Consider the following 23,440-nt stretch of genomic DNA (forward strand, 5'->3'; position numbering starts at 1 on the left):
TACCTGGCAATAAATTCTATTAATAAAAAAAAATTTAAATAAATAAAATCAGGCATGGAGAACTACCTATTATCTAATATCCAAGCAACTAAAAAAATTTAAAAAACCCAAATGTTTGAGAATTTAAAAAAATTTTTATACTAGGTATGTGATGTTATGCAATTCACTTAATCTTTCTAGATCTCAGTTTCCTAATTTGTAAAATGAGGAGGTTGGATTAGGTGGCCACTAAGACCCCTTCTAGCCCTACAGCTATTATCCTGGTTATATTTTTTGTACTAGACTTTTCTGAAAAAGAAAATAACATGTAAGTAAACTAATATCAAAGGTTCGTATAAAAAAGCCACTCTTTTGGGGCAGTATCAGAGTCAATACAGATTCAGCCTCATCTACAATTCTACTTCTGCAATACTATTCAGTGATAACAGATGTTCAGAGTGATAGTTCTAAGACAACAACTGATGTGTCTTCATTGATGAAAGATTCACTTATGAGCAGGATCATTTTAAGGTTGTGTTTGTTTATCTATTTTGCATCATAATTCTCTGAAACTCAGTGGCCCCTATATATAACACATGGAATAATTCTGTTTCTTATAATATTCCACACACATACACACATACAAAAAAAAAACCCTCAACCCCTGGACAAATGAAAGTCTCTATTTCGAATGTGATTTTTATAGCTTGGCATTTCAACAGCATGTCTACCTGATAACTATGGAGACTAATTGCTTCTTCAGTCAGGCAGCCAACCGATAAGTATTTATTTATCATCAACCATATGTCCAGCATGTGGTATAATCCAAGAGGTTGTAAAGCATGGAACTTATGATCTGTGTAACTTTGGGCAAGTCATTTACCCTCTGGCCTTCAGTTTCATTATCTGTAAAATGACGGGCTTTGGACTCCATTTCTAAGGTCCTTTCTAGCTCAAAATCTTTGATACTATGATCCTGTGTTTTCAAGGCATTTATAATAGAGTAGGGAGATGAAGTCCACATTGGAGAAATAATTGTCTAGCAAAAAGCATTGAACTTTTAAAAACGAGACTTCAGAAAAGGAAAGAATTGGTATGGACAAATACCAGAGGGGAAGGCTTAATGGAGTAGTTAATACTTGAGTTGAGCCTTAAAAAAAGAAGATGATAGGAGATAGGATATTCTAGATGAGAGCAGAAGGCCCAAAGGCTTATAATGGTATAAGCAGGATACATGGTGGAAACCAGTTGCAGGAGTATGTTTTGGAGAGAAACTGGAAAGGAAGAGCAACAGACTATAGAGTACCCTGAAAGCCAAGCAAAGGAACTAGGGCTTTGATTGAATGGACAATAAGGAGCTATAGCGGGTTCTTGATCTGGAAATGAAACAAGTTTTTAGTATTTTATAGGGCCCTTGGATAATTCCCATTAGGGAAATGTTTCTGTCTTAACCTGGCTGCCATGATATCAGCTCTAGGTTTATTTTCAAAATGGTAACTTCTCACCAACGTGTACTCCCGATTCACCACTTCCTCTTAGAGTCCCTAATTTTTTCACCTTTTATGCAAGACCTTTCCGGATGTTTCCAGATACTCGTGCCTTTCTCCTCCAAAATTATCTTGAATTGATGTGTTCATTTGCTATATGCTTAAATATGTATATTCTGTCTCCCTCTTTGAGGGCAAGAACTGTTTCCTATTTTGTATCCCCAGTACCTAGAACAGAGAGTGCCTGGTTTATATTAGGAACTTAGTAAATACTTGATTGATGGATTTAGTCATTGATATCTAGTTCTCAGTTTCCTAATCTGTAAAATAAAGAGGTTGGATTAGGTGGCCACTAAGGTTCCTTCAAGCCCTAAAGCTATTATCCTGCTTGTGTTCATTTTCCTAGACTTTTTTGAAAAAGAAAACCCAGGGAATACTAGCCTTTGATTGATTCATGTGTTTTTGTTGCAGCCCTGCCTTCACTTTCCCCCATCCCATCAATCCAGTGACCTACCAGCAGATCCTGAGCCAGCAAAGGGGCCTGAGCTCAGCCTTTGGACACACCCCGCCCTTAATCCAGCCCTCTCCCACCTTCCCTTCCCGGCAGCACATGGCGGTCATCTCTGTCAACCCCACCCCAACACAGCTGAGCAACAGCAACCACTGCATAGCTGACTCTAACCAGGTAGGAGGTCGGGCAGGGGGAAGGGCCACATGGTGGCAAAAATCACCTGAAGAAGAGAGGCTCATAGAACCAAGTGCTTGCTGTACAGTGGAGCCTTCTTGTTCTCCTTTTGTTTCTGAGCCACTCGTTTAGAATCTCTGGACATGGGCTCTTGGTGTAAGCTTAAACTGGGGAAAGAGCACTGGACTAGAAGTGGCAGAACTGAACTGTGGTCCTGCTTCTCCTTGGGAAGCAATGTAGCCTTTTTGGAACTCAGTTTCCTCATCTGTGTAATGGTGATAAAATCATTCCTGCCTTATCTACTAACTCATTCTATGATGGTGGGGATGAAAGAAAATTACAAAGTGAAAACACTGGAATGGATAAAGCATGCATTGTATATTTGTAAAGAATTATTGTGAGAGCTAAAAAGGATTTTTATAATATTCTAAATTGTATCCTCCAATTTATAAGCCAGCCAGCCCCTAAGACTGTTACTATTTGTATACATTCTAGGGGGGGAAAGTCCTAAACTTTCTTGATCCACTTTTCCATAGGGTCTGGCAGTACTCACTAGGCTCAGTTACGCCCATCTTCTTCATTTCAGACCAACGCTTGCCCACAGCTTTGTGGTTAAACACATGGGACCTGAACTACAGGAAAATCAGATCCCACTGAGTTGAGAAGGATCCCCAGGATTTTTCCTGGAGAGGCTATACTTTTTATTTCCCTCTTCCCCCCTTGAGATCCTTCTTAAGATCCTCGGGAAGACCAAAGGGTAAGGGTGGAGTGTTGGCAACAGTATGAAGAAGCAAGGTCATTAGGCTAAAAGTCAATTCTGGTTCCAGCTTTTCCACTCCACTAACTTTGCTGTGTGGCTTTGGCCAACTTACTTCCTCTCTATGAGCCCCCATTTCCTTATTTACAAAATAAGGGAGATATAATTCAAAGATATAATTATAAAAGAAAATAAATATAAAAATAAGTAGGTCAAGATGATGTTTCTTTCCAGATTTCTTCCAGCTCTAAATCTTATTATCTTTATGGCACCTAAGTTCTAAATCTGTTCCGGAGGAGGAAAGATATTTTGACAGTTCAAATCAATGTGGGGAACGGAGGAAGCAGGAAACTACTGACATATAAGTCATTGAGATGGTAGAATTAATGACTGGCAGAAAATAATGGAGGTGAGAGGGCAGGGGCTTTGAAAGGCCAGGTAGGTGCCACTTTGAATAAGAGGCTGGACTTGAAGCCAAGAAGATGTGAGTTCAAATCCCACCACAGATACTTGCTAGTTATGTGACCCTGTGCAAGTCACTTAACTTCATTCTCAAAAGCAATGATATTTGTGAAGCATTTGGCATAGTACCTGGCACAACACAGGTGCTTAATAAATGCTTATTCTCTCCCTCTCTCAGCCTCAGTTTCCTTTTCTATAAAATCAGAGTGTTGAACTTGGTAGTCTCTTAAGGTCCCTTTCAACTCTAAATCTATGATCTTGTCTGCTGACCTAAGGATCAACCTAGTGAAGCTTGTCAGTGGACTGCTGAGGGAACCTTTGGATAATGGGAGTCTATAGAATCTGAGGGGCAGCTAGGAAGCACCATAGTGCAAAGTGTCCCACTGGACCTCAGGAAGACTCATCTTCTGAGTTCAAATCTGGCCTCATTTACTAGTTGTGTGGCCCTGGACAAGTCACTTAACCCTATTTGCCTCCATTTCTCATTTGTAAAATGAGCAGCAAAGGAATGGCAAAATACCCAGTTGGCAAAACACCTTTGACAAGAAAACCACAAATGGAGTCACAGAGTCAGACATGACTAAATGGACTGAACAACAAAATAGCTAATCACACAAAAAATTTTGGGAAATCAAGTCAACGAAGAAAATTTTGCTCACCTACTCAATCTAGACCCCAGCCTAATTAAGACTTTTCCTTACCACCATTCTGCCATGGTCTTTCTTCCTCTACACTAGCCAGAAAACATCCATGTGAAACTCAAAAGAGAGTTAGACTGCCCCTATTGTGCGTGGCTTTCTGTCACTATCTGGGATACATCAGAGCTTTGAATGCCACTTGAGGAAGGAGGCAGACCCATGGTCAATCCTAGCTAAGCTATCTCAGCCCTGGCCAAAGCTATGATTCTTGCAGAAAATGACAGTAGTGATTGAAGAAGACCAGGATGGACTATTCTCTGGCTTTCAGGGTTGCTCCAGAAACTCTGAAAATTGCCAGGATATCTGGGAAGAGCCATGCTGACTATCATTCCTCCATGGCTTGTCTATTAACCAGTGATTTTAATGCCCACACTCAGGGGCAGGAAACAGGGGGATGGCGGAGATTTGCCTTGATTTTCTCTTCTGTAAACTGAGGTGAATGGTGAAACGTACATCGGAGGAAAGGTGATCAGGATGGTGAGATATAGGAACACCATGACATGGGAATGGGTTGAAAGAACCTGGGATGTTGACTTTGGGAAGATAAGAATGAGGGGAAACTTGATCACACTCTTCAAATACTAAAGTGCTATTATATGGAAGAAGGATTCATTTTGTTCAGTCTGGTCCCCCAAGGACAAAACTAAGAGCAGTGGATGGAAGTTACTGAGGCAGATTATTCCTTGATTTAATTTAAAAACAGAAACAAAAAACAACTTCCTAACAATCTGAGGGGTCCAGAAATAGAGTGGGCTGCCTTGAAAGGTGATGGGTTCCCACGCCTGATATCTTAAAATGAACACTGGATAACCTGAGAATGTCATAGTAGAGATTTCTGCTCATATCTGGATTGTCTAGGTGACCCCCTCTGAGGTCCCTTCTAGTGCTGACCTTCTAGGCTAATGTAGTATATCAAAAAACAAAATGGCTTTTTGTTACCTGTCCTCTGATTTCCTGGTATCTCTATACTTTCCCTCTCTCGTGGGCATACTTGAACAAACATGGACACACACACACACACACACACACACACACACACACACACACACACATATACACGGTTATCAGAGGGACTATCCCAAACTCTTACTTATGAGTTCAAAGAGTTTTCTCTCCAATTTCATGGCATAGAGGCTTAGAGTTATCTTTAATCTTGTCTCTGATTCTTAGGATCTGTGTGACGCTGAGCAAGTCAGTCTGAGTTTCAGCTTATTCATCTGTAAAATGGGAATGATGATAATATATGTACTTCCTATTATATGATGTTGTTGTGCAGAAAGTACATTGTAGCCCTGAAAGCCCTGCTCAGAAATAAACCATCATGATGATGCCTCCCTCACCATTAACTTGATTCTGCCCACAAACCCACTTTGTCCCTTTATCCATCCACCCCCCTCTATCCACTGCTGAGAGTCACCTCTTGTAGCCCAACCAATCCCTGGCAGCATTTCCTGGACTATCCAGAGCTTGACCCTGACATGGGTTCTCCTCTGATCTCTCCAGAACAAGCAAAGCAGTGAGTCAGCAGTGAGCAGCACGGTCAATCCTGTAATTAACAAGCGCAGCAAGGTCAAGACTGAAACTGAGGGGCTGAGACCAGCATCCCCACTGACACAGGTAACCCCTTCTTCCCAGGCTACAATGCCCTTTTCCTGACTCCCCCACCTCCCCACCACCACCACACACACAGATTTCTGAGGTTGGAGCAGAGCGATAGAGATTTTACCAATAACGAGGCACCCCCCACCCCATGTACAATGGCCCTCCCTTCTCGGTGAGTTGGTTTTCATATTGATTTTCAAGAGAGCCGGGGTTCCCAGAGGGGATAACAGACAAGCATGCTGGTCAAAGGCTCTTACCCACTTCCATCCATTAAGTGAAATGTTATTTCTTTGGGAATTTAGATGCCTGATGTGTGGCCCAGGAATGAAGAGGGATGGGACATTTATGTGGGTAACCTCAGAAATTATACTACTTGACTTGACTTTCCAAGACTGCAGAGCTAGCAGTCCTTGTGTCTCTGAACAGACATAGATCATGGAGGAAAGGAAACATGGGTCCCAAGCTCTTAGTCAGGGCTCTTTCCCAGCTCAGCATGAGATTATTTGTCACACCATCCTTTGCAGAAAGGACACAACATTTGACACCAAGGAAGCCCCTCAGGCCTCTGCTTTCTTTCCCCTGCTTTACCACAGAGAGCTGCCCTGCCGCCAGTTGCATCCATTGGTCCATCCTTTATCACAACTGTAAACTATCAGGCGTGCTCTGGGCACTTCATTTTCATGAAATATTGGGCTGTGTTATTGTCAGGCGAACAGAGGTGTTTATGACAAATTCCTCTTCCCGCATGGAATCTAAAGTGGGTCTCAGCATGATGCATGGGTGCGGTGAGGCTGGCCATCATCGAAGGGCTGGTAAAATTGATGAAGATAGCGTATCAGTGAAAGATAAACATGCTAGAGTCAGCGCGATTAGGGGAAGGAGGCAGATCTCCTGAGGGAAAAGGCTCATGGCACACCAGAAACCATACAAACTGACAAATTCATCCCAGCCAACTTGGGACCCCACCCTTACTGGGACCTTTCCTTGCCAGTCTCAGACCCTCCCAAGCAAACAGAATCAAAATGAGGCCTGAAACCTCTCTGTCATCGAGCCTCCTAAATACTGAGACTCAGAAAGAATGGTCACTTTTAATTTGAAGACATTTATCAATAACCCTATGACAGATTCTTGCCTGAGTTTAGTTCCAGGTAAATTTTTGCTTCTGAAGACAAATTTGCTTTCTTTTTGCTTAAAAAGAAAAAAAGAAGTAAAAGAAACATTTCTCCTTTCTTCCCCTCTTAGCTACCAAAAAAATAGTGGGCCAGTTTTAACACTGAGGCATTAAGGAAAATCAACTCATGTGCTTGAGTGCACCTCTTCCCTCTGCTATTTTTAAATAGTTGCTTATCTTTTCCTGAAACTATGTTTTAATCTGTAAGCTGCTTCATATCCATTCAGAAATTTTTTAAAAAGTGTAATTAAAGTTATTTACAATTTTCTTGGAAGGCCATAAAGCTAAGTCTACAGAAGACCTTGAGAGGTCATCTTGTCTTTCTCTCAGTCAGCATGTACTTAAGTCATCCTAAATAGACGGGCATTGATCCCAGTTCCAGAGACCTTGAAGTAAGAAGATCCTGGAGCTTACTGTTATCATCAGTTACCCTGTTTAGTATGAGTGCCCCACGACTTTCTACTTTCCTGGGAGTTATTCTGTTTTTGTTTTTTGGAATGTATCAGCATTTGCCTTTAGAATAATGTTAGAAAGAATAAATTAATTAAAACAGGCTGTTTTCTGAGATCTAAGCAGAAACACTTCTTGGAAGATCCGGTTTTCTCTGTCCCCCTGTTTAAAATCAACACTCACTAAGAGACCCTAATTCCAATATCCTCTCCACTGGAAGGCAGAAACTTAACATTAGAAGTAAGCCAATGAACTCTGGCAAAGTAAGATCCTGGGTGGTCAGATCCTGCCTTCAACTTCCAATGTCAGTCCCAGTGGAATCAGTGGGAGTTATGGATTTAATCTCATTTGGGAGTTGTCCTCTTAAACCTCAAATACTTCTCCCAGGGGGCTATTCCAAAAGTAAAACATTTTCTGCTTGTCATCTTCAGACGACTTTAAGTTTAATGCAAGCTTTTTAAACATCTGTCCCTGGAGAGCAGGAGGTACCTCCGTACTGTGCTCTGGACAGAGACTAGCTAGTACACTTGGCTTGAGTGAAAAAAGCAGGCCCAGCCCTCCAGAGAACTGCCTTTTTCTCCATTTGGTGAGTTTTCCTTTCTCCTTCCACTTTCAGCCACTCAGTGGCTTTATCTGCCCTTCCACTTGTTCTCCCTATCAAAGCATGTGTTTAGGAGAGGTTCTGATATTACACACAAGTGTACATTTAAGTCGCTGTGTTTACTCTCCCAAGAGTATTGGGGTGTTTGAATTTTCAGCTTCCTTTCTAATTAATATCTTAGAACAATAGAACCAGGAAGAACTTCCACAATTTAGGCCAAGTCTATCTTTTTTTCAGAGAAGGGGGTAAGACCTAAAGAGGAGTAATGATTTAACTCATTATTAGTGGCAGGGCAAGATTAGAACCCAAACCTCCTAAACTCCCAGCCCAATATACCATTTTCTATATCTCATCTGCCAAATAAGGAATTGGACTAGATCACTTTTCTTCCTATTCAACTCCTTTATAAATGTGGAACTAAACACTTTGACCCCTCTTAAAACATCAGTGAATAAGTAGTCAATGTGTCAGGATGGGGAGGATGTGACAAGGTGATGACAAGGACCTTCTTTAGCACTGTGACTGATTCTTGTCAGTGATGACTCTTCTCCATCTAATTTAATGGATTCCCTGGGTTTTTCCCATTCTCAGAGAGATGAATAAACAAATCTCGTACACAGTATCCCCACTCTCTTATAATACAGAAGAAGCTCCGTGGTTCTCTTTACAAAGACCCTAAAAGGCAGGTTCCAAGAAAGATACAATATCACACAAGTCTAAAAGACAGGGAGACTATCTGTTTCTGTGGGTAAGGAGATCCTGTGTGATCCTGAACATCTTTCTATAACTTGCCTCAGGTAAGTGGAGGCAAGCGGCTAGTTTAGAAACCCAGTAACCAGCAGTACCCTCTTTTAATCACTGAAGTCAGAGTGCTGCCTTGACAAGATTGGAGAATTCATTAGGTTGTAAGAACTCTTTTGCCCTTCTATTCCTCCAAATCCTTACCTTGACTAGAGGGTTCTCAAAGTTGGAATGACCACTTGTTGGGGATGTTGTAAGACAGATTCCTGTTTAGGAATGGATTCGATTAGATGACCTCAAAGTTCTTTCTGCATCTGAGATTCTTTGACTCCCTACCCACCCACCCACCCACCCATATTATTGCATACCCTGCCTGTGTCATAAGGGAAAGACTGTCTGGTGAAAAGCTCTGGTAACAACATTCGTAGTAGCAATTCTGAAACCAGAGAAGACGTTTAGGATCATCTTCACTTCTGCATCCTCATGGCCAGCAAGAAGTCCCAGAGCACAACTTTAGCATGACAGATAAATCCAAAATAACATTTCTAACCAGAGATCATATGAGAAAACACAGATAGTCAAATGGGCATAGCTTCCTCCTTCATTTAATGGCTATTTTTTCAAGCAAGTGAACAAAGATCATCTTCAAAGGTGCTTTGATGATAGCAACTAGACATTTTAATGGAGCATTAGGTCCCAGGATGGTCCCATGATTAGATATGTATATGAATTACAGTTGACTCTTAGAAAGGAATCGGAGCCATATGGCTCAGGGGAGATCTGCCATAAAGGATATCCAGTGTATTTTCTTTTAAATTTGACCCAAAGGGAGGATGCATTAATGGAAAAAAGAAGGAAAGGGGCAGCAAGATGGCTCAGTGGATTGAAAGTTAGGCCTAGAGAAGGGGGTCCTAAGTTTAAATTTGGCCTCAGACACTTCTTAGCTGTGTGATCCTGGTCAAGTCACAACCGCCATTGTCCGTCCCTTACTGCTGTTCTTCCTTAGAACCAATACGCAGTATTGATTTGAAGATGGAAAATCAGGTTTTTTAAAAAAGAGAGAGAAGAAAAAGAATGGTGAGAGGTGATGGATGGATGGATGGGTGGGTGAGTGGGTGGGTGGAATATAGAAAAAGGGGGACTAAGCAAAAAAGTGCAAGGAACTCTGTAGCAAAAAGATACTTGCTTGTTCCCAAGTATATTCACAATGATACATGCAGTTTTTTTTTTTTTTGCAAAGCTTAAAGCACTCCATGCCAGATATTATTACTGTGACTGAAAAAAGTAAATTCATTACTCTGTGTGTCTGTGTTAAGTTAAATTACCAAATATTTATTAAGTGTCTGCTATGCCAGAGGCTCTTGTGAGTATTTGCTATGGGGGATGGCAGAATAAATGTAAGGCATGGCCTCTGGCCTGGAAGAGCTTGCTTATCTAATCTGTTTGGAATAGTAGTAGTAAAAAGCAATATGTTAAGTACCAAATGCAGTGCTACAGACAGAGGACTGAAAGGAGAGAGATCACTATGGGTTGGAGTGATTGAGACCTCAGAGTTCTTGCCTTAGCAGACATAAGTTGGAGATAACATTTTAGGAGGAAAAGATGGCATGAGCAAAAGTGAATAGTTATATACTGAAACCCACAGTTAACTTCTTTCTCCAACATAGTCTCTTCTCCCTTCTTTGCCTCCCATTCCTCAGTAATATTTGGCCTTCCTGGATTCTGCTTTAAAAACCAAAAACAAATAAACAAACTCCCTCCCTTGTTCCCTTCCCAGGAGATATGGCTTGGGATGGCTTGGCCTGTTTTATTCCCTTCAGCTCTTCCATTTCTTTTCAGACAGCTCTTTTATGGTTAACCTATTATCTATCAGTAACAAGTAAGCAGATCTAGACCACAGAGAGGGGAATTATTGACTCCTTTTTGCAGGCTGCTAGATTTCCCCCACGTGCACACATATTTCACCTTTGCATTTAATTTGCTTCTCATCATCCCTTTTAGGTTTGTTTCCACTGAACTTTTCCATAGTTCCGACACCCAGTAGATTCTCCTCTGCTCTGGGCCATGCCCTTTGCTAAGGGCCTTTTTCTCCCATCTGGGTCCCTGCCCTCTTGGTCTGAAGGATTGCTTTTGTTGGTCCTTTTCTAAATCAGTCAGTGTTGCATCATCTGCAGATTTCATTAACATATTATTTGCAACCTTCCACCTGACCCCAGTCCACACAGCATTAATTAGAAGGATAAGAGGAAGCAGACCTATCCCCAAACTCCTGGGTCACCTCAGTAGACACCTCTTGTCGTCATCGATTATTACCCTGTGCTTATTAGAGTCTTTCAGCTGTCATATGTCAGCCAATTTGAATTCGTCTGGTGAGCAAATTTTCATTAGATTTTCTTTCTTAACCTTTTCTCTATTCTAAAAAAAGAACAGCAGCACTTTTTCTTCTGTATCTGCATCACAGAAACCAGTCCGTTTACTTCACCAAGTTTGCGGGGGGAGTAGGAAAGGGGAAGAGGTAGACTTCTTGTCGTTTTTAAACAACTTGTTTCTTAGAGTCACTGGGGGCCTTAGAAGTGTAATATTAATTTTTATATGAGAGGCAGTGTGGTATAGTGAATAAAGAGTCTGGAAGAGCCAGATCCTCAAGTCCCACTTTTGACATAGCCTGCATTTCTGACCTTGAGCAAATAAATTAACCTTTAAATGCCCTAAGCAATCATTCAGGATTATAAATTGCAGAATAGTGGAGAGTTTACAATGGGGGAGGAAGTACCCTTACTGGAACTTCCTTATACAATTGAAGTGACAAATCCAGACACAATTGACTATAATATTGAAATATTAATATAAGGTTTAACAGAATTTGGGAGTGGGGAGAAGCTGAGGGAACACATTTCCTTTTATGCTCCCATCTTTTGATTCCATTACAATTTTTCTATTGTTCTTCATTTGTCTGGACTAATTCTTTCTTTCTTTTTTTAACCCTTTCCTTCCATCTTAGAATCAATACTAAATGTTAATTCTAAGGTATAAGAGTGGTAAGGGCTAGGTAATTGGAGTTAAGCAGAGTCACACAGTTAGGAAGTGTCTGAGATGAGATTTGAACCCAAGGTCTCTCTATTCACTGAGTCACTTAGCTACCCCAATTTCCTACTCCCAATTTGTAAAAATGCTCTCGTTAACCCCTAGACTACTTGGTTCCCCCAAACATTCAAACTTTTCTTGATCTAGATGACCATGCAACTGATTATAAATCATTCTCACAGAATAGGAAACCTCCCAGTTCCTGTTCATTTTCTTAATCCTTGCCAGAGGAGCTAGGCATGAGACCTGTTTCACAGTGGGTGCCTGTAAACCGTAACTTCTGTCTGCCTCAATTTCTTTGAATATAAAATTGCGATAATAATAGCAACTACATCCCAGGGTTGTTGTGAGATTCAAATGAAATAGTATTTGTAAAGCACTTAGCAAAATTGAAAATGCTATACCATTTACTGGGGTTTTTTTTGTTTGTTTGTTTTGGCATTCAAGAGGACCAGCATCATAACCAATAAAATGTTGGCCTAACTAATAAACTGATATTCTTACCCAAAAATCAGTCTCTCGAGATATTTTTTTTTAAATTAAAACCCTTACCTTCTGTCTTAAAATAAATATTGTATATTGGTTCCAAGGCAGAAGAGTGGTAAGGGCTAGGCAGTGGGGGCTAAGTGACTTGCCTAGAATCAACCAGCTAGGAAGTGTTTGAGGCCAAATTTGATCCCAGGACTTCCCATCTCTAGGCTTGGTTCTCAATCTACTGAGCCACCCAGCTGCTCCCTCAAGATAATTTTAATCATAACATCACACTTAAAGATGGAAGGGACCTCCTAGGTCTTATATAGTTCTCTCTCTCTCTCTCTCTCTCTCTCTCTCTCTCTCTCTCTCTCTCTCTCTCTCTCTCTCTCTCTCTGTCTCTGTCTCTGTCTCTCTCTCTCCATATATATGTTTCCCAAGGAGTAGCCTCACCTTGACTAGAACTCAGTATAGCCTTAGGCCACAAGACTGAATAGTTCAGCTTCACAGACTACAAAATGTCAGCAAGCTTACCTGTCCCTATCCTTGTCTAAATTCTCAGCACCTGTATGTCATGCTCTTTTGCTCCTCTGATTAAATTAGAAAACCCAACTACCCCTTCATCAATTTAAAGTATTTATCAGCTCTGTTAACAGAAAGGATGTTGTACTTACCATCTTGCAGAGACAGCATAGAAAGAGAGCCCACCTGCAGTCAGAAGAATGACGTTTCAATCACTGATTGTACTTGTCCTTGAGAAAGCTATTTCACATCTTTGGGCCTCAGTTTCCTCAACTATAAAATTAAGAGACTCACTAGATAAAAATTAAGGTTTCTTCTAAGTGACTCTTCACTGAGCCACTTGGCTGCCTTTAAGCATATGATCCAGTGGTCTGACTTATGGCCATTAGATGGCCAGTAGCCTAAATGGGGCCCTTCCTTTTCCAGGATTTACCAGGCTTTTTTAAAATTTGAGTTCCAAAATCTCTTTCTCCCTCCAGTTCCACCCCCACCCATTAAGAAAGTAAGCAATATGTGGAATCCATTATCCTTGTAAGGTTCTGTAGAACATTTTTCATAATATTTTATATTATACTTTCTCCAAATATATAAATTTATTTTCTCTATTTTAGTGATGACACATTGATTTTTTAAGAGTTTTAAAGAGCATAGTCCACTTTATATCCCTGTCAGTCTTATCCTCCCCTTCTTTTCTAAGTAATTAACATTTTCTATCAAGAAAAGTTAAATTTGTCATCTATGGTGAGAAAAACTCTTCAGTTCAACTTGCTCACTGCCTTTAGGCAAGTGGCTTGGCTTTTCTATGCTTGTCTGTAATCCAAAACCATTGGTATGGTACCTGCCACTTAAGTCACAGGACTTAAACAAAGATAAGAGTTGGTAACTCCATCAAAGCCATTACATTTCTTACCTCTGGAGTTAGATGGAAACAAAGCTGAATCTTGACCAAACTTGTCCTGACAAAGGCTAAATGAAGCCTGATATTTAATCAGTTTCTAGACAACTCTGAATAATAAGCTCATTACCTTAATGGGTGAATAGTTTCTCATCTGTAAAATGTGGAAGTTAGACCATAAGACCTTGGAGGACCCTTCCTTCCATCTCTCAGTCTGTGATTAATAAAAGCACTTTTAGGTTTGCTAAGTGCTTCACAAATACTTTGTCATTTGATTCTCACAATCAGGAGAGATAAATGCTTTTATTATCCCCATTTTATAAGTGAGGAAACTGAGGTGGAGGTTAAGTGACCTGCCCAGGGTTCACACAGCTAGTAAATGTCTGAGGTCAAACTTGAACTCCTGTCTTCCAGGCTCCGGGCTCTGGCCACTATACCACCTAATCTACAAGGTTATGCATGGAAACCCAAGGAAACTATGGCATTGTGACTGCCAAGAGCATTTGAAGTTAGCCCAGAATCTCTTCATTTTTTTCTTTCCCCAGATTCCCTAACTCATAAATGGTTAAAAAGAATGATCAAGTTACAACACATCTAACCACAGGGTAAACTATTATGGTGACTCTTGCTTTTGGCCCATTTAAATGAACCTTTGCCAGAACAGACATGTATATAGCCTCACCATGCTGGATTTTTTTAGAATGTTCCAGAGCCCTGAGAATAATACGTGTGTGGTGGGCATTTACCTGCAGTTGAATAGAAGTACAAGTGTGACAAAGGCTCGCATCGGTATGTCATACTTTGATGGAGAGTAGCCCTATTACATGGTCAGTGCTGGAGACTTCCAAAATGGGAAGTCCCTCTACCAATGTATATGATAACTTATAACAACTTAGACCAAGTAACTTGTAGTGTTAGATCAGGAGTTCTTAATTTTTCCTTTTGGTTGTGGACCATTTTGACAGTCTGGTAAAAAATACAGATCTCTTCTAAAAATAATATTTTTATTTTTATTTTTTAAAAACCCTTACCTTCCATCTTAGAGTCAATACTGTGTATTGGTTCTATGGCAGAAGAGCTGTAAGGGCTAGGAAATGGGGGTTAAGTGGCTTGCCCAGGATCACACAACTAGGAAGTGTCTATGACCAGATTTTGAAACCAAGACCTCCTGTCTCTGGGTCTGGCTCTCAATCTACTGAGCCATCTAGCTGCCCCCTAGAATAATATTTTTAAATACCTAGGATTACAAAGGAAAACAATTATATTGAAATGCAATTACAGGGACAGCTAGACAGCTCCAGGCCTAGAAGGACTTGGGTTCAAATATGGCCTCAGATACTTCCTAGCTATGTGACCCCAGGCAAGTCACTTAATCCTGATTGCCTACCTCTTGCTGCTCTTCTGTCTTGGAACTGATGCTGAGAGTTTAAGAAAAAAGAAATGAAATTTCAAAACAATGCCTAAAAAAATTTGTGGACCCTGGGGGGTTACTTTAGTTTAGTTTTCTTATCTATAAGGGGTAACAATATTATTCCTGTAATACAGTGACCACGGACACTGAGGAATTAGGATATTTAGCCCACCCACTGTAGCTTAGGTAGCTTAGGTCAGAACGTGACTTAAGCCCAGATATTCTTGACTCCAAGCCAGCTCCATAACTACTCATGTTTTGCTTGTCTTTCTGTGTTAATGTATAAAAATAATCCGAAGTGAAAATGGGAATAAGGATCAGAGAGAGTGAAAAGAGAGTGGAAAGGCTCTTCTGTAATTCACTGACTCCCTAGAATGTCACTTATCTTTCCACCCATTTACCCTCATATGCCAAATGGGAAGGGGGAATAGACACTCTTTTCCTGCTGTAGACCAAGGGTGACTGGCTAGTCTTGATGAAGTCATCTCCCCAAACCCATTCATGTCTCCAGGTAAAACAAGCTCACTATACATTCTTTCTCCTCCTCCCCCAGGAGCATCTGACAGACCTCAAAGAGGATTTGGATAAAGATGAATGCAAACAAGAGCCTGAGGTTATTTATGAAACCAACTGTCACTGGGAAGGCTGCGCCAAGGAATACGACACCCAGGAGCAACTTGTCCATGTAAGTGATGGCAAGGAGAGGCCCTCAGCATAAATCAACACGGCCACAGCCGGCCAGCCTTTTGTCAGAAGGCTCCAGACAGCACCAGTCTGGGCCAGGGACTTCAAAATATGCAAAAAAAAAAAAAAAAAAAAAAAAAAAAAAAAAGAATTATGTCATGGAGGCAATATGACATGGCAGGGATGAACTTGTCTGCAGAGGGGAGACATTGATACATTCATATTTCATGCTCTTAGCCGCATTTTCAGTGACAGGCTGGGCCAGAAGTACCTTCATGTACATGTACCCACATGTACAGATGTCTGTATCAGAATAATTGGAACAGGAAGAGGGTCTGCCCTACCCCCAGGAAAGGACATGCCTTTAGAAAATTGAGTCACCTGACACTGCTGAGCTTCCACAGAAGGCCACAAGATGATGGAAGGATTCAGCACCTGGCCTCCTGTTTGATGGTCTGACCTTCTCCATAGGAGTGCTATGGGGATGGATGGGCATCAGATCCAAAATGTCTTCCCCTTCCTCATTGGTTTTTCATTCTATTGAGATACTATGGAAATGGTCCTCTTCTGAATAGAAATCCAACTTGTACCATGTTTAGCAACCTTTGCCCCCACCACTGATACCTCAATAAGTCTCTTGAATAACCCTTCCTCTTGAAATGAAAATGGCATCATTATTAGACCAGGGTGGGTTTTTTTTTAATTTCTTTTTTTAAATTTTTATGTTTTTATTTAGAATATTTTTCCATGGTTACATGATTCATAATCCCCCTCCCCCCACTCTCTTTTCTCCCTCCTCAAAGCTGGCAAACAGTTTTACTGAGTTATACATGTATCATTGTCCAAAAAGTATTTCTATGTTTTCAATTTGTAGTAGAATGATCTTTTAACATCAAAACCCTAATCACATCTGTATCACACTAGGTGATTGAGCATATATTTTCCTAATGCATTTCTGGTTCCACAGTTCTTTCTCTAGATGTTGATAGCATTCTTTCTCATAAGTTCCTCTGCATTGTCCTGGATCATTGCATTGCTGCTAGTAGGGAAGTCTGTTACATTTAATTGTGCCACCGCATATCAGTCTCTGTGTACAACGTTCTCTCTGCTCTTTTCACTCTGCATCAGTTCCTGGAGGTCTTTCCAGTTCACATGGAATTCCTCCAGTTCATTATTCCTTTCAGCACAATAATATTCCATCACCATCAGATACTACAATTTGTTCAGCTATTCCCCAATTGATGGACACCCCCTCATTTTCCATTTTTTGTTACCACAAAGAGCACGGCTACAAATATTTTTGTATAGGTTTTTTTCCTTATTATCTCTTTGAGGTACAAACCCAGCAGTGGTATGGCTGGTTTAAAGGACAGGCATTCATTTAAAGCCCTTTACACATAGTTCCTACTGGTCCACATCCCCTCCAACATTTATCACTTTCCTTTGCTGTCATATTGGCCAATCTGCTAGGTGAGAGGTGCAATGTTCTTTATCTCTTGCTTAGTCTTAAATTCCTTCCTTTCCCACAGATCTGACAGGTATATTCATCTATGTTCACCTAATTTATTTATGATTTCACTCTTTATATTTAAGTCATTTACCCTTTTTGAATTTATCTTGGTATAGGGTATAAGATGTTGATCTAAACCTAATTTTCCTCACACTGACTTTCAATTTAGCTTTTATCTGGGTATTTTTAATTTGTTCTTTTTCTAATTTTTTAAGTTGCAAGCCCAATTCATTGTTCTCCATCTTCTCTATTTTCTTGGTATAGGCACTCAGTGATATAGATTTTTCGTCTGAGTACTGCTTTGGCTGTATCCCATAGGTTTTGATATGATGTCTCCTTATCGTCATTCTCTTTAATGAAGTCTGTAATTGTTTCTATGATTTCTTCTTTGACCCACCTGTTTTGAAAATTTGCCTTTCTGTGGTCCCTTGTTAATTATAATTTTTACCACATTATGATCTGGAAAAGTGGCATTTATTATTTCTGTTTTTCTGCATTTGTTTGCAACATTTCTGTACCCTAGTACATAGTGGATCTTTGTATATGTACCATGTACTGCTGAGAAGAAAGTATATTCCTTTTTATCCCTGTTCAGTTTTCTCCAGATATTTATTAACTTTAATTTTTCTAGCATTTCATTTACTTCCCTTACTTCTTTCTTATTTATTTTTTGGTTCAATTTATCTGATTCTGAAAGGGGAAGGTTAAGATCCCCCACTAGTATGATCTTACTATCCATTTCCTCCTTGAGCTCCTTCAGTTTTTTCCTTAGAAATCTAGATGCTATACCATTTGGTGCATAAATATTTAGTAATGATATTACTTCATTGTTTATAGTACATTTTAGCAAAATGTAATTTCCTTCTTTATCTCTTTTAATCAGATCAATTTCTACTTTGGCTTTGTCTGGTATCATGATTGTTACTCCTGCTTTTTTTACTTTAGAAGATGCATAATATATTCTGCTCCAGCCTTTTACCTCGAATCTGTGTGTCATCTTGCCTCAAATGTGTTTCTTGTAAACAACATATAGTAGGATTCTGGTTTTTAATCCACTCTGCCATCAGCTTCTGTTTAATGGGTGAGTTCATCCCATTCACATTAAGCATTATGATTACTAACTGTGTATTGCCCTCCATTGTATTATCCCCTTTGGATCCTGCTCTATTACCTTTCACTCTATTCCTCCTCACCAGTATTTTGCTTTTTGTCACCCTCCCCCAGTTCTCCCTCCCTTCAATTACCCCCCACTTCCCTTGTCTTGTACCCCTTCTACTTCTCTGTAGGGTAAGATAGAATTCTTTGCCTCACTGAGTATACTCGTTTTCCCCTCTCTCAGCAAGTTACAAAGAGAGTAAAATCTAAGCATTGCCTGTCACCACCCTTTTATCCTCCCCTCTCTGTATTGATTTTTTTCACCTCTTTATGTTATATAATTTACCTCATTCTTTTTCTCCCTTCCCTTTTCTATTAGTGCAACCCTCTCAGTCCTTGATTATTTTTTACATGTCATTCATATGGGGGCAGCTGGGTAGCTCAGTGGATTGAGAGTCAGGCCTAGAGACAGGAGGTCCTAGGTTCAAATCTGGCTTCAGACACTTCCCAGCTGTGTGACCCTGGGCAAGTCACTTGACCCCCATTGCCCACCCTTACCACTCTTCCACCTATGAGCCAATACACAGAAGTTAAGGGTTTAAATAAACAAACAAACAAATAAATAAATACATGTCATTCATATGCATACATATCATGTTATATGCATATCATTCCATATCATCACATTTACATATATCATATCATCATCTACATCATATTATCATAATCAGTTTATTCTTTCCACCCTCTTTCTGAATAAATTCCTTCTATTTTCTCTACTACTGAGAGTAATTTTTGAGAATTATAGAAATCCTCTTTCCATGTAGATATATAGACATTTTTACCTTAATGAGTTCCTTAAATTTTCTCTTAATTTACCTTTCTGGGCTTCTCTTCTGTCTTGTATTTGGCCTTCAGATTTTTTTTTGTTTAGGTCTGGCTTATTCCTCAGGAATGCTTGGAAATCTTTTTTCTTAACGAATGTCCATTTTTTTCCCCTGAAAGAGTATACTCAATTTTGCTGGATAGCTGACTCTGGGTTGTAAACCCAAATCTTTTGCCTTTCTGAATATCATATTCCATGCCTTCCAATCCTTTAATGTAGAAGTTGTTAGGTCTTGAGTGATCTTTATTGTAACTCCATGGTATTGGAATACTTTCTAGCTTCTTGAAGTACTTTTTTCTTGGCTTGGTGGCTCTTGAATTTGGCTATTACATTCCTGGAAGTTGTCAATTGAGGAGTTCTTTCTGGATGTGATCTGTGAATTCTTTCAATTTCAATTTTATTTTCTTGTTCAAGGGTCTCTGGGCAGTTATCTTTGATAATTTCTTATAATATGATATCCAATGTTTTTTCTGCATCATGGCTTTCAGGTAATCCAGTAATTCTCAGATTGTCTCTCCTAGATCTATTTCCTAAGTCTTTTGTTTTTTCAATAAGTTATTTCATGTTTTCCTCTGTTTTTTCATTCCTTTGATTATGCTTTATTGTTTCTTGATTTATCATGAAATCATTGGTTTCTACATGATGGATTCTGATTTTTAGTACCTGGTTTTCCTCTGTCAGTTTTTGGTTCTCCTTTTTCAATTGGCCCATTTCTTCTTGCATCACTTTCATTTCTTCTTGCATCACTTTCATTTCTCTTCCCTTCTTTTCCTCTACCTCTAATAATTGGGTTTTGAAGTCTTTTTTGAGCTCTTCCAGAATCTGTGTCCAATCTATATTTTTCTTTTTGGACTTTGGATGTGTTTCCTTTGCTTTCACTGTCCCTTTCTGTGTCTATACCTTGCTCCTTGTCTCCATAAAAAGTCTTTAGAGGGGGCAGCTGGGTAGCTCAGTGGATTGAGAGCCAGGCCTAGAGACAAGAGGTCCTAGGTTCAAATCCAGCCTCAGACACTTCCCAGCTGTGTGACCCTGGGCAAGTCACTTGACCCCCATTGCCTACCCTTACCACTCTTCCACCTATAAGTCAATACACAGAAGTTAAGGGTTTAAAATAAAAAATTTTTTAAAAAGTCTTTAGAGCTAGGTGGTTGTTTTTTTTTATTGTTTGCTCATTTTTCCTATCTAATTATAGTTAGGCTCTGTTTTCTGAGAAGTTGGGGGTACCCTCTAAAACTTCAGTCCTTCCTTGACCTTATTTTCAACTTATTTTCTGTGTTGTTAGTAGTTTTCCAGATGGTCTGAGGGCTGAGAGCTCTGAGAGTCCCCTGCTCTAATGATTCAATTGACCCTTGAGGTGCTGATAGCTTAAAGACTTCCCTTAGACTTGGGTGTAAGCTTTTGATCTCAGTCAGAACTTGATCAAGTCAGGTGCTGATCAGATTCTAGCCCCAGGCTTAGGCTTACAGTTTGTGTTTGTTTTTTTGGTCTCACGGTGATCCAATTAAGCACACCCTTGATTGCCCTGTCCTGGAGCTCCACCCCTAGTTTTGGGCAAAAACATCCTGGGGAGGCTTCCCCTAAGAACTTTGTCCTCTCCCCAAACCCAGACTGGGATTCCTGGCTTCTCTCTGAACCCCATGAATCAGCCCTCTTCAGCCCAGATTGCCTTGGGCTGGGACTCCAGACTTTTCCATAGGTTTGCAATTTCAAAGGGTGTTAGTTGGCTTAAACCGCTTTTTGCCAGGCAGGATCTCATGATCTGACTTAGCTTAGACTTAAGTTCAGAACCTGTGAGTGCAGATGTGAGGGGTTGTGAGGGTGAGGTTTGCTCTTGGCTTGTTTTTCACTTGTTGCTATGCCCCCTGCTTGTTCTGCTCCTCTCTCACCTCAGTTCCCCAGATCATCTCAGCCTACCTTTTGGATTTTTCTTTTTTTTTTTTTTTTTTGAAGATTGTTTCCTTCTGTCTGTTTCTTGGTTCTTTCACTCCTGTATTCATTTTGTGGCAATATTTTACTCTTGGTCTGAGAGGATTTTAGTGGTCAAACAGCAAGCTGCTGCCCTAGTTATTCCTCCATCTTGGATCCACCCTGGGAATCTCAGACCATAGTGGTTTTGAAGAACCCCATGCTAAAGTGACTCCTTTACTGAATGAAATACTCACTCAGAAATTTTCTTTTAACACATAGAAGAAAGTAGGCACTTCTCTTTCTCCCTAAACCACTTCTAGAAAACAATAATTTCTCAACTCTTAATTTAAAGCTGTTAGTGTCATAATCAGACTCATGACATTAGCTAACTTTTCTAATTTCATAAGATTATCTATTCTCATTGCTTTTTCTCCTTTCTCTTTTCATGAAAACTCTTAAGCTTGTTTACAGTTTCTTTACATCCCTAAAACCTTGGCCAAGAAGACCAGAACTTCTCAGTAAAGACATTTTATTTATCCCTGAGAGAGGAAAGTTTAACTCATTATGGATCCAGCACCTAAGAATTATATCAAAACTTTTGAAAATTTATTTTGGGTTTATCCCATACTTTAGGGTAATAGCTTTCCTATCTACTATATAAAGTAAGATTTCCTATTCTTTGCCTAAATTACATTCTCGAAGGTTGCCACCAATTCTGAGCTTTCAGTCTTCACTTTGTAGAACCTGCTTGCCTTCTCCCTCTGCCTACGCTTAAAGCTCAGAGATTCAGCCTTAAAGGTCTTCTAAGGGCAGCATGTCTGACCCCAGCCTTTTTTTGTGTTTAATCAGTACAATTATATTTAATTGAAGAGAGATTCAGTGATAAGCTGTGTCTATCATCCACAGATACATCTAGCCAAATTTGAAGAGGCTCATCACCAGAGGGTTAGCCGTTAGCTAATGATTTTTTTGAGCCATATCAATTCCTATAGGACTCTCTCCTAAAATGTGGAATGGATGCAATCTGCATTGATGGAAAAAGCATCCACAATAATGAAATAAGCAATCTTTAAAATTACTAAAGTCAGCAGACAAATCCATGTGAGGGGCATGTCCCCAAGAAAATGACCCAGGAGGATGTGGAAAATAATTTGAGGTATTAAAATGCTTTAGTTGCATTTTCCCTTAGCTTGGTATTGTTGCCATATAGGCATACCAATTATGCTTCAGAAATGGGTCCATTTATAGAGATAATAGAAAACAAACTTGGTTAATATTTCAACAAATATTAAGTGAGCTCCTGCCCCACATAAGACAATGTATCAGGTGCAATAGGAAACAAAGAGAAGTATAAAATACTGGCTTAATCCTCTGGATGCTTAAAATTTGGCTGGAGAGATAAAACATCTGAGAAGTTGATTAGCAATAAAAGACAGCATAGTATAAGCACTCTGGGAAATATGGATAATAGGAGAAAAGAGAAAAGACTATTGTCTAGAGTAGTAGGCAGGGCCTTATTTATGGAAAAGGTTTAATTTCTAGTCAGTTTTAAAGACTGGACAGATTTGGATAAATAGAAGGGGCAGGCAGATATAAATTCTATGTGATCAAACAACCATGGTGTAGTGGTGAGAAAATGCAAGGTGAATTGGGAAGAGAGAGAAATTAGTCTGGCTACAAGAAAGGGTTTGCCTCCAGAGATTGTTTTTCTCCATGTCATCGCAGTGCCTAACCAAATGGCTCGCACATAGTAGGTGCTTAATAAATGTTTATTGGTGAATTGATAAAGATGAAAATGTAGGATAGTGTGAGATAGTAGAAAGCCTCGGATGTCAGAACTAGATGGTTAGCTCCCCATATGAGAAATTCTTCCCCAGGGAACGTTTGTATGGCAGGGAAGAAAAGAAGGAAGGGAGAACTATCTTTCCTGATAGTTGACAAGACCTCTGGAAGTCCCCAGGGCTTCCTAATGGGCAAGGATTGCCCTTCCCATGCTAACATGGTAGCCCATTTGCAAAGCTGCATTTTTCTTTGCCTTCGAAAATGGATGATGATTTAGCTCAGAGTGGGAGCACGGCCCACAGGCGTGGGCGCTGGGCAGATTATTAACAATTTGTTTCTAAGTAAACCAGTAAGAAAAAAATGTTTAAAGTTGTCAAGAAGCATTTTTATCATTTGAAAGGCTTTAAAAATGGAAAGTAGGGCTAATATGATGAGATTATCTGCCATAGTTCAAAGCATTGTAGGTTTCACTTGCCATGGATGCCCATATTCATATTCATGAAGTTCAGTCCTATACCATAGAAAGCAAGGCTGCTTTTCATTGCTTTTTTTTTTCTCC

The 23,440-nt window shown here is 39.9% G+C and overlaps 1 protein-coding gene across 1 annotated transcript in view; it reads left to right on the forward strand.

The window, feature by feature from the left end:
* The window catches only part of GLI2 (GLI family zinc finger 2), a 414,185-nt gene that overhangs the window by 367,575 nt on the left and 23,170 nt on the right, over positions 1 to 23,440 (forward strand). Inside the window, exons 7-9 of the mRNA XM_044669930.1 lie at positions 1,938 to 2,151; positions 5,572 to 5,685; positions 15,570 to 15,701. Coding sequence (XP_044525865.1) covers positions 1,938 to 2,151; positions 5,572 to 5,685; positions 15,570 to 15,701 — 460 coding nt within the window. The remainder of the gene's footprint in view (positions 1 to 1,937; positions 2,152 to 5,571; positions 5,686 to 15,569; positions 15,702 to 23,440) is intronic.

The sequence above is a fragment of the Gracilinanus agilis genome, chromosome 3 (genome assembly GCF_016433145.1).
Source record: "Gracilinanus agilis isolate LMUSP501 chromosome 3, AgileGrace, whole genome shotgun sequence".
Taxonomy (NCBI): domain Eukaryota; kingdom Metazoa; phylum Chordata; class Mammalia; order Didelphimorphia; family Didelphidae; genus Gracilinanus; species Gracilinanus agilis.